The sequence below is a fragment of the Lissotriton helveticus genome, chromosome 7, assembly GCF_964261635.1.
Source record: "Lissotriton helveticus chromosome 7, aLisHel1.1, whole genome shotgun sequence".
NCBI classification, from domain to species: domain Eukaryota; kingdom Metazoa; phylum Chordata; class Amphibia; order Caudata; family Salamandridae; genus Lissotriton; species Lissotriton helveticus.
The window spans coordinates 1,305,295,393-1,305,309,329 of record NC_136068.1 but is presented as its reverse complement, the minus strand read 5'-3'; the positions used below and the strand labels follow the sequence as shown (position 1 = coordinate 1,305,309,329).

Genomic DNA, 13,937 nt, shown 5'->3' with positions numbered 1-13,937 from the left:
AAAAGCCGCCCTCCCATGTTCATCTCCTCCACTAATCGCAGTTTGCCCCCCTCGCAGGGTAGGACATGGCGGAAACCCTTCCCATCTGGGTTCCTTTATCTCCTGTGACATGCCGTCCAGCAAGAGACGTAATTCACACGCCTGCCTTTTTGAAAAACGTGCCTAACAACAAAATGCTTTTTAAAGATTTCTGGACCTGCTTGCACGATCAATTAAAGACTCTAGGGGCTTCAAGGAAGCAGGGTGTGCATGCGCCCACCTTTGAGGGAACATAAGACAAACGCCTGGAAGTTTAATGTGGCCCCCAGGAGAAGTGAGGTCGGCAGACCAGTCTTCCCCTGGGGAATTCGCGCGAGACAGGGACAGGGTTTTTAGGTAGTGTAGGGGGTGGGGTTTAGGCAGAGGTTACTTAAGGGGGCAGGGGAGGAAGTTCTTGACAGGGGGGGCGTGTTTGCAGGACTTGGGAGGGATGGGGAGTCCATGACGGGCAGAATCACCCTTCCGGGGAGGGGGTTACAGGTGCAGGATGGGGGGGGGGGGGTGCCAGACGGGAGTGCAATGGCGGGAGATGCTGGAGGAGATTGAAAGAGAAGGGTGGAAGTGAATGATATAAGTGAAGAGGTTGTGGTGTGAATTGGGAGTGAGTAATTGGATTACAAGAGTGGATGATGGTTGGAAGACATGAAGTTGGGGGATTGTTAACTGTTTATTGGTTATGTTGAAATTGGTTATCATATCCTGTCCTAATAAATGGCCTTTTACGCTAAACCAACAGCGTGGAGTGGTTAATGCACGAATACGATGCAATAGGTTAGTGATACTCGAAGTACGGCCCGGGGGCTGCATGTGGCCCTCCTGACCTTCACATGCGGCCCCCAGCTGGACGACTACACTGGGTTGCTGAGAGAACTAACACTCATACAGATGTAAATTAAACTGTAAAGTGTTTATTTACACTAAGTGAAATAAAAGAAGCAAGCAACAATGTCCTGCACCATATAACTTTTGTAACACCTTCATTTTATAGACATCTTTCAACAAACATGTAAAAATGAAGTCTCTTTAAAATTGTGTGTGTGGTTTAGTGAATGGATGAATGAAAAATTTATAAAGCATGCTACTTGGCCCTGGAAAGACGGAGAGAGCATTAGACTGCAAAAAAGGAAAAAAAGAAGAAAAAAAACAGTGAGGCGTACTTGGATATCTCTTGAAACTATTTATTTGTAAACAGCTTTGTTTTAAGGGATTTCTTGAAAAATGGACAAGCTATTTTGGGTTTTTAAGTGCATAGGTGTATTTCATTAACATGCATTTCTCCTTGGCAAGTCAGTTTTCACGAGAAACCCTCTGGGTTGGTATTATAGGTGAAAAACATTATAGTTTAATAAATAAAACACAAGAGAAAGTTTTATACTGCATATATCTTGGCCACGTTTATTACAACGTGATTTATAAGTCAAAAGGAAGAAAAAGTGAAATTAGACAATTGCCTACATTCACACAATTTGGTCAAGTGGGGAAGCCATGATTAATCCCAGGTTTCATGGTTTCACAGTGCGCAATTCTATTTAATTCCAATTCAATCATTTAATTACTTCCATTTCACACTTGAGGTATTGATAGCATGCAGAGAAGGATTACCCGATTGCTCCTCAGTGATGGCATAACAAAGAGGCCCACTGCCACAGTGCTTGCATCAGTGTGACCCTCAGGGACACCACAGACCTTACTTTGTGGCCCCAGGGAAAATGTTTGTGAGTACCCATGCAATTGGTGCTTGGTATGAGTTCGCTTTCAGCTGACATAAACACACCACTGCAAAGTTCATCATCTGAGAAAGACCAGAGTGGAGCATTTTTCACTGTTAAAGATTGGCTGAGCACAGAGGACGCTGTAGTCAAACTGGGTGTGCAGCCAAGAGTCAAAGGGAGCAAGCATATCTACCCAGGAACATGCCCCAATATGTTGCAAAAGAATGTGCCATGCACACCTCCAAACGAAAACAGGCTGCCTTGCCTGACCTCTTCATCTGTCCCTATGCTGTTAGGGGCAGGCAAGTGTGCTACACATACAGGCAACAACAGGGGGGTATACGGGCATAGAACGGCCGAAGTAAAATCAAACTTGCATTCATCCATGGGCAACATGTAGTACCTGTCTGCAGAGTAAAAGGGTGTTATTGGCTTGGGACATGGTTAGATATCTGAGGCAGTCCACCCATGACATTCTAAAAAAAAGAAAGCACTATGGTGCAGTTAGTGTTGACAGTGTCATAGCACTTTTTTGTTTACCATGTTGCACAGCAGATTGAGGAAACGGAAGGAAGACAGGACTCACACTGCAGAGACATCCACTCTTCAAGAGTGCACGTCCAAAACTGAAAGAAAAAAAAATGAAGTGCCTGCTGGAGCCAAAATTGTTGTTGGTCCATGCTCCACAGCAGGGAAGGAAACCTGAAGAGCAGGAAGTCACTGACCAATAAGCAGCAAGGAAAGAAAAGTGACATGCAAGCTAACCAATGGTAACTAATAGTAAGTATGGGGCAGGCACTAAGCCTCTTTAAGCTTTTGTTTATGTTTACAGGAGAGTTCACAAGGACTGCGCATGCGCAGCTTCCACTGTTCAGGCAGAACCTAAATACTAACGGCTGTGAGCATGCCTCTCACCTCAAAGGCAGAGGCATTGCAAAACTAGTGCTTCAGTCAGCCTATTTTGATTGTCAGGCTCCTGAACTGCATTGGATGATGCACCTCATTTACAGAGCTCTAAAATAAATGTTGCTCCTGTGCCCCGAACAGTGGATATACTTAGGATGTCATGGGCTCTAGACCAAGCAAGGGAAATGCTCCCCTGGCTACTCTTTAGGTAGTAAACAACAGTAATAATTAGGGTTCTGTGGACCCTCCAGGACTTTGGGGGCCGGTGCCACTGCACCTGCTGCACATCTGTAGCTACGCACATGGTACTGTTGACCTCTCACTGTCTAATTCATGTTCTTCAAGTAGCTTGTTATTCTATTTCAAGTGAACGTGGGGCCAACATCATGTACCCCCAAGCACCTATTACTGCCCCTTACCAAGCATAAAACAAACATTGAGGGGCCCATTAGCATGGCGGGCGGATCGCCACCGCCAGACCGGGGGTGGTGGTCCGCCCGCCAAAACACCCAGATGGACTGCCATTTACCCCCGCCACATTAGCATGGCGGGGGTAGCGCGGCAGATGGAACGACCATCCAACACTTTTCCGCCGTGGGCGGAAAAGACCCATAATATGGTGGCGGTACCGCCATCCACATTATGATGTGTGCGGAGAAATGCCTCTCCATGGCCATGGAAAGGCATGCGTTGTTAGGGGGGTGAGGGGGCTGCACCTGGGAGGCACCCATGATATCCCTCTACATTGGCATTCACAAGGTGGCAGGCACAGCGCGGTGCCGGTCACGTAGTATAATCCAATGCCACCCGCCACAATGTTGAATATGCGGGATGCGACAGCCAGGGTGGCGATCGTATCCTAATTGGCAGTGCGGGACCGCAACACCACTGGCGGGCGGTCCCAGCACCGCTAGGGTGGCAGGCGGACTGATGTCCGCAAGCCATCCTAATAGGGGCCATAATGTCTATAATTTATAGTACTAGAATTGCTGTATTTAATTTATTTTTATTTTTTGTTGTCATTTGCAAAACGAATACATTTTCAAATAAGTGGATTTCTCACGTGCTGATTTTCTTTTTTTAATTTGTCAAATGTATTGCAGTACCTGCCTATCAAACTTCTCCCATAATCCTTCATAACACAGGGCCATTATATAGCAGTGTCTAATCTCTGTTACTATCTAAATGTCTCTGTCCTGACATTTCTTGCAATGTCTTAGAGATCTGAAGCAACCAAAAAGTGGCACAATAGCACTACACAGATATTTATGCCATGAAAGTGAAAATAAACGTGGAAAAGTTATTTAGAGCAACTGTGCTAATAAAACACACATTCACACATTTATGACTACAGTGTTACGGTCAAATTCCAGTTTATTACCACAGTGTTTACTGCCACACAGATTGCATATTACAGGAACTTTACACATGGAAACAACTCACCTTCTAGTCAGGAAGCCTCTTCAATATGATTTTACCTTACTGCACAAGTTTAACTCCCTGCATCCTGTTTTGGTTACTTATCAAACAAATAAACATGAAAAAAGCCATGGAATAAACCAAATAAGCAGATGCTTAGAATATAACATTAATTTATTGCAAGTGAGGGGCATCATGACTCACTCAAATCCTCAACTTTTGTGAGTCCTGGCCCCTCACATAATCTACAATGGCATTAAAAAGCATATTGCACTCAGCCAGCCTGTGTCCATGCATTTGACATGGTATCTCAGTCCATCCTCATCCAACACCTACATGACGTGAATCCAAAGTCATGCAATCCAATGGATATGCTCCTTCCTGACTGGAAGGATCCAGTCAGTCAGCATGCCACCTTATATCGCAGAGGCCAGTGACCACATCAGAGAAATTTCGCAAGGACCCTTCCTGAGCCGGACCATCTTCGACACATACACGATCCCTCTAGCCGGCATCGTCCTCTCCTATGCCACAGATATGCAACTGATTTTCTCCTTCACAGATGCCCAGTACTCAGATCAATGCCTGCATGACTGAAATTGCCCATTGGATGAAGACCAACAGACTAAAGCTGAACACTGACAAGATGAAAATAGTGATCTACAGTAAAATCACTTCACAGTGGTACTCCACCTGGTGGCCAACAGAGGTAGGATCAACACCCACCCACGCCAAGCACTTTGGATTCATCATCAACAGCAAATTCGACATGACAGCCCAAATTCAGCGCCATCACTGCCTCATGTTTCCATACCCTGAAGATGTTGAGGAAGAAATCCAAATGGCTCCAAATCAGCTCCCGAAAACTGTCATGCATGCCTTGATCACACGCAAGCTGGCCCACGGAAACACCCTCTATGCCGGGATCAAAACTCACCAGAAGGCTGCACACTGCTCTGAACTTGGTAGACAGAATCACTCTCACACTCACATGCCACACTCACACCACACCACACCTCAAGGATCTCCACTCGCCCTCCATAAACAAATTAGCAAAATCCAAACTCCTCACCCACTTTCAAGGCACTACATAACCCTTTCCCAACATACCTCAATAAGCACATCTACTTTCATAAACCTTTCAGACACCTCCGCTCGTTTAAACTCCTACTTGCAAGCATTGCATGCATACAAAAAACCATATTCAGTGGTCGAGCCTTCTCCTACTTTGCTCCCAAAACTTGGAATAACCTGCCACCTAAGACTAAGGGGCACATGCATCATTGTAAATTGCATTCGCAAATGGTGCGAATCGCAAAATTCGACCGTTTGCGAATGCAATTACATTTTTTGGGATGCATCATCATTTTTGTACTTTTCGCAATTTAAGAAATCGCAAAATTGCGATTTCTTAAATTGCGATTGCATTTAAGGAATCTCAAATTGAGATTCCTTGAATGCAATGCATCAAACTTTAAAAAATTGCGATTTTGCTAATAAGGGGAGCAAATTACCATGAAGTTGACCTTCATGGTAATTTGCGAAAACTTTGAAAAATGCACTAAAGTGCATTTTTCAAAGTTCCATTTTACACACACACATGCCCTTGGGGCATGTGTATGTGCAAGATGTACTTATAGGCAGATGTCAGGGGTGCAACAGGGTGTCCTTTGGACACCTCTGCACCCTTGAAATTGCATTCTCAATTTGCGATTCTCAAATTGAGAATCGCAAATTGAGAATGTCTTCCCATTCATTCCTATGGGCCTCTAGGCCCATAGGAATGAATGGGGAGGTATTCCTTAATTGTGATTCTCAATTAGAGAATCGCAATTAAGGAATTTTAAGAAATCGCTATTTTTTTAGCGATTTCTTGATGCATTGCATTTTGCGATTCCTTAATTGCGATTCCTTATTTTTCACAATTAAGGAATCGCAAAAAGAAATATTGATGCATGTGCCTCTAAGAGCAAGATGAATGCATGTGTTACGTTGGTAAAAAGGGCACTGAAGACATTTTACCACCGGCTGCTTGAAGTCACTTCTCCACACTTCCACCTCTCCAGAGTGCAAGGATGATCCGCCTCAGCAGCCACGAACAGCCCAAACAGGATGTGCTGCAATGCTGCTGCCCCTGAATCACAGGACTGCCAGGAAGGGCCTGGGTGAGTCTCTGTCACACCCTGGCTCCTTCTGTACAGGTTCAGCAGGTAGGTGCGCTCACAGTGTGCATGTGTTGTGGAGAGAAGGGTGGTGTTCCCAACACAGGGTTCAATAAACCAAGGTTTTTTCCATTTGAAATTCAGCTTTGATGCCTCTACATTGGGACACCGAACATGAAACTGAGAGGTGATTCACAAAACCAGTTTTGTGAAAAGTGTATATCAAAATGTGTTTGTTGAGACAGAAAAGTCCCTCTCATGGTGATATACACCCACCCCTGCACTGAGTGCCCAAACTGTAATGATATCTGGACCCTGATGTTGATTTTTGTGGTCATGGGTGAACACGGACCATGCGTGTGTGTCATGACATAGGATTGTCTTACATATTGTAGTCTCTATGGACCGGAAGGGGTGCTCAAAAGCGCTACCCTCATAGCGGTGAAAGGATACTTCCTTTGCCAGGAGTTAACCAGCGTGAGCATGGTGTTGGCAGCATACCATGAAGTGATCAGTGGGAGTGAACAATCCTTTTTAGGACAAAGCCTGCCAAACATCACAGCTATCTGGTTTGCTCAGCGGTGGGGCTGGGTGGGAGGTTATTGCGACAGACGACGACGAGGGAAAGTTAATTATTTATTTAATTCTCCTTCGTGGTCGTCTGTCGAATTCCCCTCCCCCCCCCAACCCGGCCCCACTACTCTTGCTTGCACGGGCCGGGCTGGGTTTGCTAAAGACATCTTGGGGACATTCAGAAAACTTCCCTGGGAATGCATTGCACCTGTTGTTTGTCATTGGCTTTGCGGTTTGCAATTCAAATTTTAGCTTTCTAGTCGGTGGCTTTATTGGTTTTTGGCTGTCCAGGTTCAGTTCATCCCTCCCAAGGAGCAAAGCCTTTTCACCCTACCTCTCCTTGTTTTCTTCCAGCAGTGCTCCTTTCTGTAAACAGGCCTATAAATCTTGTTCTTATCTTGTACATTTGCTGCGCTATTAAAAACAGAGGTCAGATATCAGGCTCTTACTTTTCTTTCTTTGACTTCATAGTGGAAGGATTTATGTGACAATCTTGCAGGTTCCTGGGGGTTGCTAGTATTTCAGAATATATCAGAATTCGCTAAGCACAAATGTAGCACAATTTTGTTAATTCTTGAGAGTGTTGGAAACAAATACTTTAATATGATTTATACACTATGTGATGCCATTTCCTGACATTATAATTTGTGTGCTGTATAGTTTTATTAGTAAAACTGTGTCTGGGCAAATGTAATGGTCATTTCAATTGAAAATGAGTTGTCTGTAATGGCAGTGTGCTACCACACCTTGCATACACCACTCCACTCTAATCTTCACTATACGACACCACTACACCAGAAGCACTGCAACACTGCACTTTATGCCACTGAACTCTATGCCACTCTACTCTGCACTACTGCATTCTATGCCAATGCACGCTATGCCACTTAACTCTACATCACTCCACTGTATGCTACAGCCCTCTGCAGCACTCCACTCTATGCCACTGCACTCTAAGCCACTGCACTCTACAGCACTACAATCTACTCTGCACCACTCTGAGTCACCCTGCTCTGCAATACTCTGCGCCACTCTACATCACTCTGATGTGCCCCACTTTGCGCCACTCTACTTTGCACCACTCCACGTCACTCTACTCTGCACCACTCTTCTCCACTGCACTCTATGCCACTCTACACTGCACCATGCACTCTATGCCGTTGTATTCTATGGCACTGCATTCTACTATGCAACAATTTAATCTGCCCCACTACATTCTCCGACACTGCATTGTACGCCGCTGAATTCTATGCTGCTGTAGTCTACGCCACTAAACTCTGCAACACTCTACACCAATGCACTCTACACAACTGTACGCCACTCTAGACGACTCCCTTCTATGCCACTCCACTCTACGACCCTCTACTCCACTGTTCGCTATTCTACTGTAAACACTCCACGCTACCCTCCTCTACACCACTAACCTTCAGCCATTCGGAACAGCAGGCACACTGGAGTACGACATGGCTTAAAAACATTGGCAAAGCCAATAGCTATTGTATTGGAGCGACCTATTGGATTTGCCAATGCTTGTTACTTATGTCACTGGAGTGAGGCTTACAGACTCACTCATTTAAACTTCTACTGCTGTGTGCTTTACTCACCCTTGGCCTACACTGGAGTGGTGAGTAGTGCTGTGCAGTGTGTGTGTGCTATGTACATGTGCAGGGTGTATGTATGCCTTTGAATGCTACATTACAGGGATGATGCAGTACTGGGCAGTGACTGTAAGCTACATGCATTCGCTGAGTGTATGTATGCCTGTGTATGGTACTATACATGGAAGATTCTGGGTTCCATTTTGAAAGACCCGTGCTATCTGGAGGTGCATAAGGAGGTAGAGGAGTCTCCCCAGACAGATGTGTGGATTGCTGTGTTCCGGTGAGCTCAGTGGGACACACTGGAGGAAGGGAGAGATAGGTTCTCCGGTGTACTTCAAAGGGTGCTCTTTGATTCACAGAGAGGTCACTGGGGAGGGCCTGGGCACATCTCAGGAAGGATATGCAGCTGATAAGAGAATCATAAAGAAGAGGCCTGGGGCCCTGAGGTGAACTTTTGATACACATATCACTGTGTTGACATCCAGGTGTGAACCTCTAATCAGTATCATGGTCGGTGTTGTGGAGCTATCAGTTTTGGAGTTGCTTCTACTGTGACAAATTGCTTTCTGGATGAACGCCAGGACAGAGGAAAGGGCACTTCAAAAGGAAACAGACCCTCAACATAAACTTCACATCCTCACACTAAATCACATTTGGTGTATGGAAATGGACTGTAACGATTGGAGATTGAGACCCTAAAAGCTGTCATCTGCGAAGCATCCAGGTGGGCTGTGTGAGAAGGGAAGCTATGCAAGACTTCTGCCTCTGAGCAGGACTGGGGGGCAAGACCTGCCAGTGTCCCAGGTGGGTGAGTGGACATCACCCAGGTAATTAAAGATCACCTGCCCCTAGAGACTGGAGCACCAGTGTCCGCCTGCTTGCCAAGACTAGGGTGCCCTGTGAGGAGGAGGAGAGCGTTGGAGGGAGCAGATCGAGTGGGGGATCCTCGCGATTGGATCTTTGTAGCAAGGTGTGAGGAGAGGGCTGCTGCTCATGTGCAGGTGAAAGTCAGTGACCCCCATATGCCAGAGGAGGGTCACCATAAAGGGAGCTGTGAACTTTCCGGAACCGATCAGGTTGTGACCCATGTGCAAGTTTGACATGGTGACCCCATATGCAAGATGGGGCCAGTGTGAATATTGCCGTATGCCAGGCGGGGTTACTGTGCAGATTACAACTGTGGCAATTGGGTTGTAGTCTTGTGCGGTGTAAAGGTGGCGACCTTGTGTGCCGCGTGGGGCCATTGTGAAGATTGCTGTTGTGCCAATTGGGCTGTAGTCCATGTGCAGAGTAAGGACGGTAACCCCAGATGCCAGGTGGGGCCACCGGGAAAAGGAAAGGAGTTTTGTCTGGTCGAAACTGTTGTTGAGAGGAAGAGGCCGCCACAGAGACCCTGTCGGCCCAAGCCCCCACTGAAGAAGAGCACCAGGAGTAGGCCAGACCTCTGGACATAAGGAGTAAAAGGCCTCAACCCGCACTGTTTGCCCTGTGGCCCTCTGAACGGGGTTTGAACAGCATTAAATCCACAAAGTATCCAGATTGTTTTTATATTTCTGACAGTAGAGGATTCGTTTGCTCCTAGGTGCCAAGGGTCTGTTATTATGCTGGCTTTTTAGCAAACAGCACATTGAGAGTTCTAAGTCTATATTGAAAACTGTCAAAGCAAACTACAAATCCCAGAAAGCAAGCTGAGGTTGGTGAAAAAGGAACAGGACTACCTCAAGTTGTAGCATGACCCATGACCACTGGGCAGCTTCGTGGGTGTTCCATGGGTAGCGTCATAGGTGTCGCCTGTGCAAAGGTAGTGAATGACCTCTGTGTAAATTTGTGGGTAACCAAACCCTCCTCGTTTTTCTCTCATTGGAGAAATAATTTACATAGGACAAGGATTGGCAAAGCCAATAGGTCTGGATTTAATGTGCTATACCATGTGGTGTTAGCATATTAGAGTGAGACACATGGAAGGGAGTCAGCAGGAAAGGACAGAGAGGGCTAAAGTTTAGGGGTGGCTCCTGCATCATGGTGGAGGAGCATCGCTCACTGAAAAATAAAATGATAATAAAACCACTTTATTAAAATTTTATTTTTCATTACTGCCAGCCGAGGTTGGGGTGGGGGCGGGGTCATCCTACCAAGCGTTAGTCTGCAGGCAGGGGTGTTGGGAACTTGTAAGTGCACTTGTCAGTTTGGCCTGACCAACAGACATGGGCACTCATGTTTATCCAACCCAGCTGTGTGGAGAAAAGCCCCAGGCTCCCTGGGCCTGAGCGAGTATCAAGTCAGCCCGCTCAGGCCAATCACAGCGCTGCTTTCATGCTGGTATTTTACCAGCATGAGAGAAGCTGTTGTCCCATTTTAAAATACGAAGAAGAATAAAAGAATATTGATAAAGTTCACATTTGGCTCTTCTGTGACTGCATACCTGGTGCTGCCTCCACGCTTCTTGAAGTCCTGATTTAAAGTGCTGCAACTATTATAGGAAAGAGAGCTCATGTATGCAAGAAATGCATAAGTTACACGGACATCATTTTTTTAAATAAAGCACAAGTGTAAATGCCCTATAAGAACGGTAGTGTGAGCTGCTGAGGCCGGACAGTGTGAAACTGTCCATTTTCGTGTGGGGGTTAAATCTCCCCATTTTCAGAATGTTTCAGGTCAGCGAGCGGGGTAGGTGTATTAAACAAAGAAAAAGACGTGCACGCTACTCTGTGAGAAAACCCGAAGCTTTTTTTGCCCTCACTCAAAAAAATAGCACTGCGCGATATTAGCATATCGTAATTTGCCAATGCATTGTATATGCACAAATAATGCTGTGCTGGTGTGAACAAACATTTATTATTGCTCGACAGCGTATATGCAGAATAACTCGCACCAAACGTTTGCGTCTATAAGTGTGTGCGCTGTTTCTTCCCCCATTACACCTACTTCAAGTATTACTGGGGCCTTTGCACTATGCGATAGAAGGTCACTTGGCGCTACACTCGCAACAACATTTGGAGAAAAAAAACATAATTTTGCAGGTGAAAGTTGATTGACGCTGTAGTGTGCTTCGCATAAAGTCGTGTTGCATCGCCAACAGCTGGGCAAAACTTTAGTTTTTTTATCAAAGCTCTGTAAATGCCAGAGGCCTCTAATGCCAGCGAGATGATAAACGGCCAGCACGAGACACAAGATTTTTACACCGGCCTCTGTTAGAGCAGACATAAACTCAGCAAGTGTAGAGCGTGTGCCCGCGACCCGGTGCGTGGGCCTATCACAGGCCTCGTGACCAAAAACAATGTGGAAAACAGAGCTGACCCTGGAGACTCAGCAAACCGGTTCTCCCACACCGGCGCAGGGGACGCCGGGAACTCAGGGAGGCCGTGAGAGGGCAGGGTGCCCTCCAGGGCGGAGAGGGCCAATCATTTTATTGCAAAACCAGCGACCTTTTTTTATACAGCGTGTCGCGCGAGCGTAGTCACCACTTATAGCCCAAGTACTCGATGGTAGGTAGGCCTTCAACTCAGTAGCACTCGGTCTCTTTGACTCAGGAGGATAAAAGTCAGAATGAGCTTTCCGAACCTCACCTGTGGCCGGCAGGTTGCATCCAAATCTCTACAGGATGTGAAGTGGTCCCATCCTTTTCACTGACATTGAAACATGGCATGGGACCTGTAGGTTGCACAGCTCTGCAGCAGGTGCACAAACCTCATAATGGGACTTGTGTGGTATCTGTAGATATAATTGAATAATTCCCCTCCAGTACTATCTTACTAGGCGGAGCCTTAGTACCTACCCCAGGTTACCCCAAGTGCTCCGCCGCAGCTGCTTAACCTTCTGTGCCACCCCAAAAACTACGAGACGAATCTGAACCTTTAAAGGGTGAATCCCCCCGGCAGTAGAGTTTAAGATGTACATCACAGCAAGAGGTTTAAACCTCACCTATTGACCCCTCCCCAAGCCGTGTGTTCACAAAGAGTTGTGGGTGGTTGTCTAAAGCGCCATGAGATTTGATTTACTAGACCCGGGGCAAAAAAGTGCTACTCTGTAGTAAAAAAAAAAAAAAAGTCCTATACGTTTTTCCCGCCAGTCTAATCTTGGCGACGAGGTCGGGCACATCAAGGTTTCTTGGCACTATATTAGAGATAGCGCACTGAAGTTATTTCACTTACCTCCGTGCGTGGGGACGTCGGGCACTGCAAGCTGCGTGATCCTCCGAGCCCACTTCTCGGCGCTCTGGCGGTTCTCTTCGGGGTCCGGAGAGCCCCCGGCCCGGAAGGTCCGGCATAGCTCCAGCCTCCTACCCCGACGCCCGACCGGCGGGTAGGTGGTAACAGTGAAGTAGTAGCCAAGAGGGTCGGTTGGAGGGGGGCGAAGGGCCCAGCTTCCCAGACAGTCAGAATGCCGTAGCTCCTCGGTGACCCCTGCCGTGCCTTTAAGGCGCTGGACGTACAACGCGCTGGTGGTCAGGGTGAGGGCGTACTCGACTGGGGGCCCCGGCACCTGCGTGAAACTTCCACAAAGAAGGACCTCCGGCGAAGCCCCCGCACTCCAAGGCTCCAGGTCCATCGTGTCGCGCTCATATGTAGCGCCCCGAAGCTGGAGAGTATAGCGCCCAGAACACCTCTTAGAAGCTGGTGAGAATCGCTCCTATCAGACGGGTGCGACTGCCTAAGGAAGTCGTATTGTGCAGTTTCTAATGCTGAAGGGATACATCGGTGGCTCTTGAGGCTGGAGGCATACTCCAGAAATGTGGACAGGAAGGGGCTGTTGGGCAGAGTCGCTGGGGTTACAAAGCTTTTGGAGGTTGTGGTAATATAGCTCCTTGAAGCTGGAAGTGTACAGATCGCCGAACGCGTATATCGCGGATATTTTGGCCCCAGCAGCCTCTAGAAACCGGAGGTCCCGGTGAGAGAGACGCGAGGACGGCGGCACCTGCTCCAGCCGGCCGGGAGCTGTGAGGCACTCGGCAGCACACGCACCGAGCAACAGTGGGCGTCCCTAGTAACTCCACGCCCCCTCTGCGAAGCCACGAGTCACGGCTCCTGCCCGCCAGGGGCACCGTGGGCCTTTAAAGCACCAGCTGACCCTGGCATCTCTTTTGATTATTATCAGCATTATTACAGAGGGCGACCTTCGCCCCGGGTTACACTGCAATGCCCTGGGCGGGGCTGGAAGTCTGAGGCCGCTGCTGGCATGCTATAATATTTCATATAATTATTTTCATATCACAGATGAGGTGTTCCAAGTCTGTCCCGAGCAGCTCCCACGTCGAGTCATGATGTGCATTTATTTTTGCACGTTGACTCTTTACCCTACTTTCCAATGACAGTGTGTAAAAGTATGTATTTTTTTGGTCCCTGTAATTTTGTTTTTCCTCTCTACAGGTCGGAACGTGTTCCAGAATGCACTAAAAAAAATCATATGATTGTTTTAAATTCTTTTTATTTTATGCGTTTTTATATAGCGCGGACTTTACCCGAAGGTGTCAGAGCGCTTCACAATAGGAACAGTATTGATACATGAGGAGAAAATTACAAGTGAAC

General features: G+C 47.0%; 1 protein-coding gene across 1 annotated transcript in view; it reads right to left on the bottom strand.

Moving 5' to 3' along the window:
* Positions 1-13,442, bottom strand: part of SPHK1 (sphingosine kinase 1) — a 108,014-nt gene extending 94,572 nt beyond the window's left edge. The window contains exon 1 of the mRNA XM_078654594.1: positions 12,564-13,442. Coding sequence (XP_078510720.1) covers positions 12,564-12,960 — 397 coding nt within the window. The 5' untranslated portion in view covers positions 12,961-13,442. The remainder of the gene's footprint in view (positions 1-12,563) is intronic.
* Between the last annotated feature and the right edge of the window lie 495 nt (positions 13,443-13,937).